At 31.7% G+C, this 1,457-nt stretch overlaps 1 protein-coding gene across 1 annotated transcript; it reads left to right on the top strand.

Annotated features, from left to right (window-relative positions):
• On the top strand, positions 1–944 carry LOC140181215 (uncharacterized). The gene is made up of 2 exons (XM_072224735.1): positions 1–399; positions 603–944. The coding sequence occupies exons 1-2, from the start codon at positions 1–3 to the stop codon at positions 942–944; spliced, it is 741 nt and encodes a 246-aa protein (XP_072080836.1).
• The last annotated feature ends 513 nt before the right edge of the window (positions 945–1,457 follow it).

The following is a 1,457-nucleotide window of genomic DNA, read 5'->3' as shown; positions in this document are numbered from 1 at the left end:
ATGTTTACTGCTACCAACATTGTTCTCAATAATATCATTGAAGACGGGACAACTTATACACAAAGAGGTGAGGCTTATGGTGTTAGTAAAATATTATTGTCATTTGAATTTGTTTTCACTTTGCACTTGATAAAAGAGATTATGGGAATCACTAATGTTCTTTGTCAAGCACTACAACGACAATCTCAAGATATTCTTAATGCAATGCATATTATTTCTACATCAAAGTTACTTCTTCAACAATTAAGAGATGGTGAATTTTGCAATTTTCTTGCAAATGTTAAAGATTTTTGTGAAAAGTATGAAATTGAAGTCCCTAATATGAGTGCACAATATGTTTTTGGAAGAGGTCAATCTCATCGACCAAGTGTGATAGTTGAGCATCATTATCAAATAGATGTATTCTTGGCAACAATTGACTCTCAAATACAAGAGTTGAATAGTAGATTTAATGAGCAAACAATAGAGCTTTTGACTTTGAGTTGTGTTTTGGATCCTAAGGACAATTTCAAATCATTTAATATTGAAGAAATTAGCAAGTTAGCAGAGAAGTTTTATCCCTTGACTTTCCTTCTAATGAGCTAAATATTTTGAAATCTCAGTTGCAACATTATCAACATGATATACCAAATCATTTGAAAGGAATTGGTACACTTTCTGAATTGTGCAACAAGTTGCAAGAAACGGGAAAATCAAGAATTTATCACATGGTTGATAGATTAATACGTCTTGTTTTGACTCTACCAGTGTCTACAGCAACAACAGAAAGAGTTTTTTCAGCAATGAAAATTGTTAAGACAAGACTTCGAAGTAAGATGGCTGATGAATTTCTTGCAGACAATTTGGTCATCTATATAGAAAAGGAATTAGCAGCTATTTTCGACACAAATTCAGTTATAGATGATTTTGAAAATAGAAAAAAATGTCGAATAGCCTTTTCATGATACAAAACTGTAAGTGGTAACTTTTAGTTTTATATATTATTGTCTTACTTTGATTGAGATTATATATTTAATTTTTTTTTTAATTTTATCAATAGAAATAGTAATATAAAATATTTTTAGTAAATTATTAAATACCGCTCCCTAAATAGTTAGTCTAGCTCTGTCCCTAGTTATAAGGATCCACAACCATTGATGAAGCTGAAGAAACCGCAAATGAAGATGAAGCTGGCTGTGCCATGGTTGGTGGAATTAGGAGAAGAAAAAAATGACGCTTCTTTTCAAGTCTCGTTGATCGAAATTGCTGTTTCTATCAAGAACACAGGTGAAGCACGCGCATTCTCATCAAACTCAGTTGTGTGAGTCAAGGAAAGAGGAAGAGGGAAGAGGGAAAGAAGGAGAAGAAGAAAGGTTCAAGAAAAAATTGTTTCTGATATCATGTTGAATACTATGATTGTGAGAGAGTTCAAAAATTAAATTGGCTTACTCAATTGTATATATGTGTATATAAAGTGA

This window comes from Arachis hypogaea, chromosome 18 (assembly GCF_003086295.3).
Source record: "Arachis hypogaea cultivar Tifrunner chromosome 18, arahy.Tifrunner.gnm2.J5K5, whole genome shotgun sequence".
Classification (NCBI taxonomy): Eukaryota; Viridiplantae; Streptophyta; class Magnoliopsida; order Fabales; family Fabaceae; genus Arachis; species Arachis hypogaea.
The sequence above is the reverse complement of the archived record's forward strand: the minus strand, read 5'-3'. Positions and strand labels throughout refer to the sequence as shown.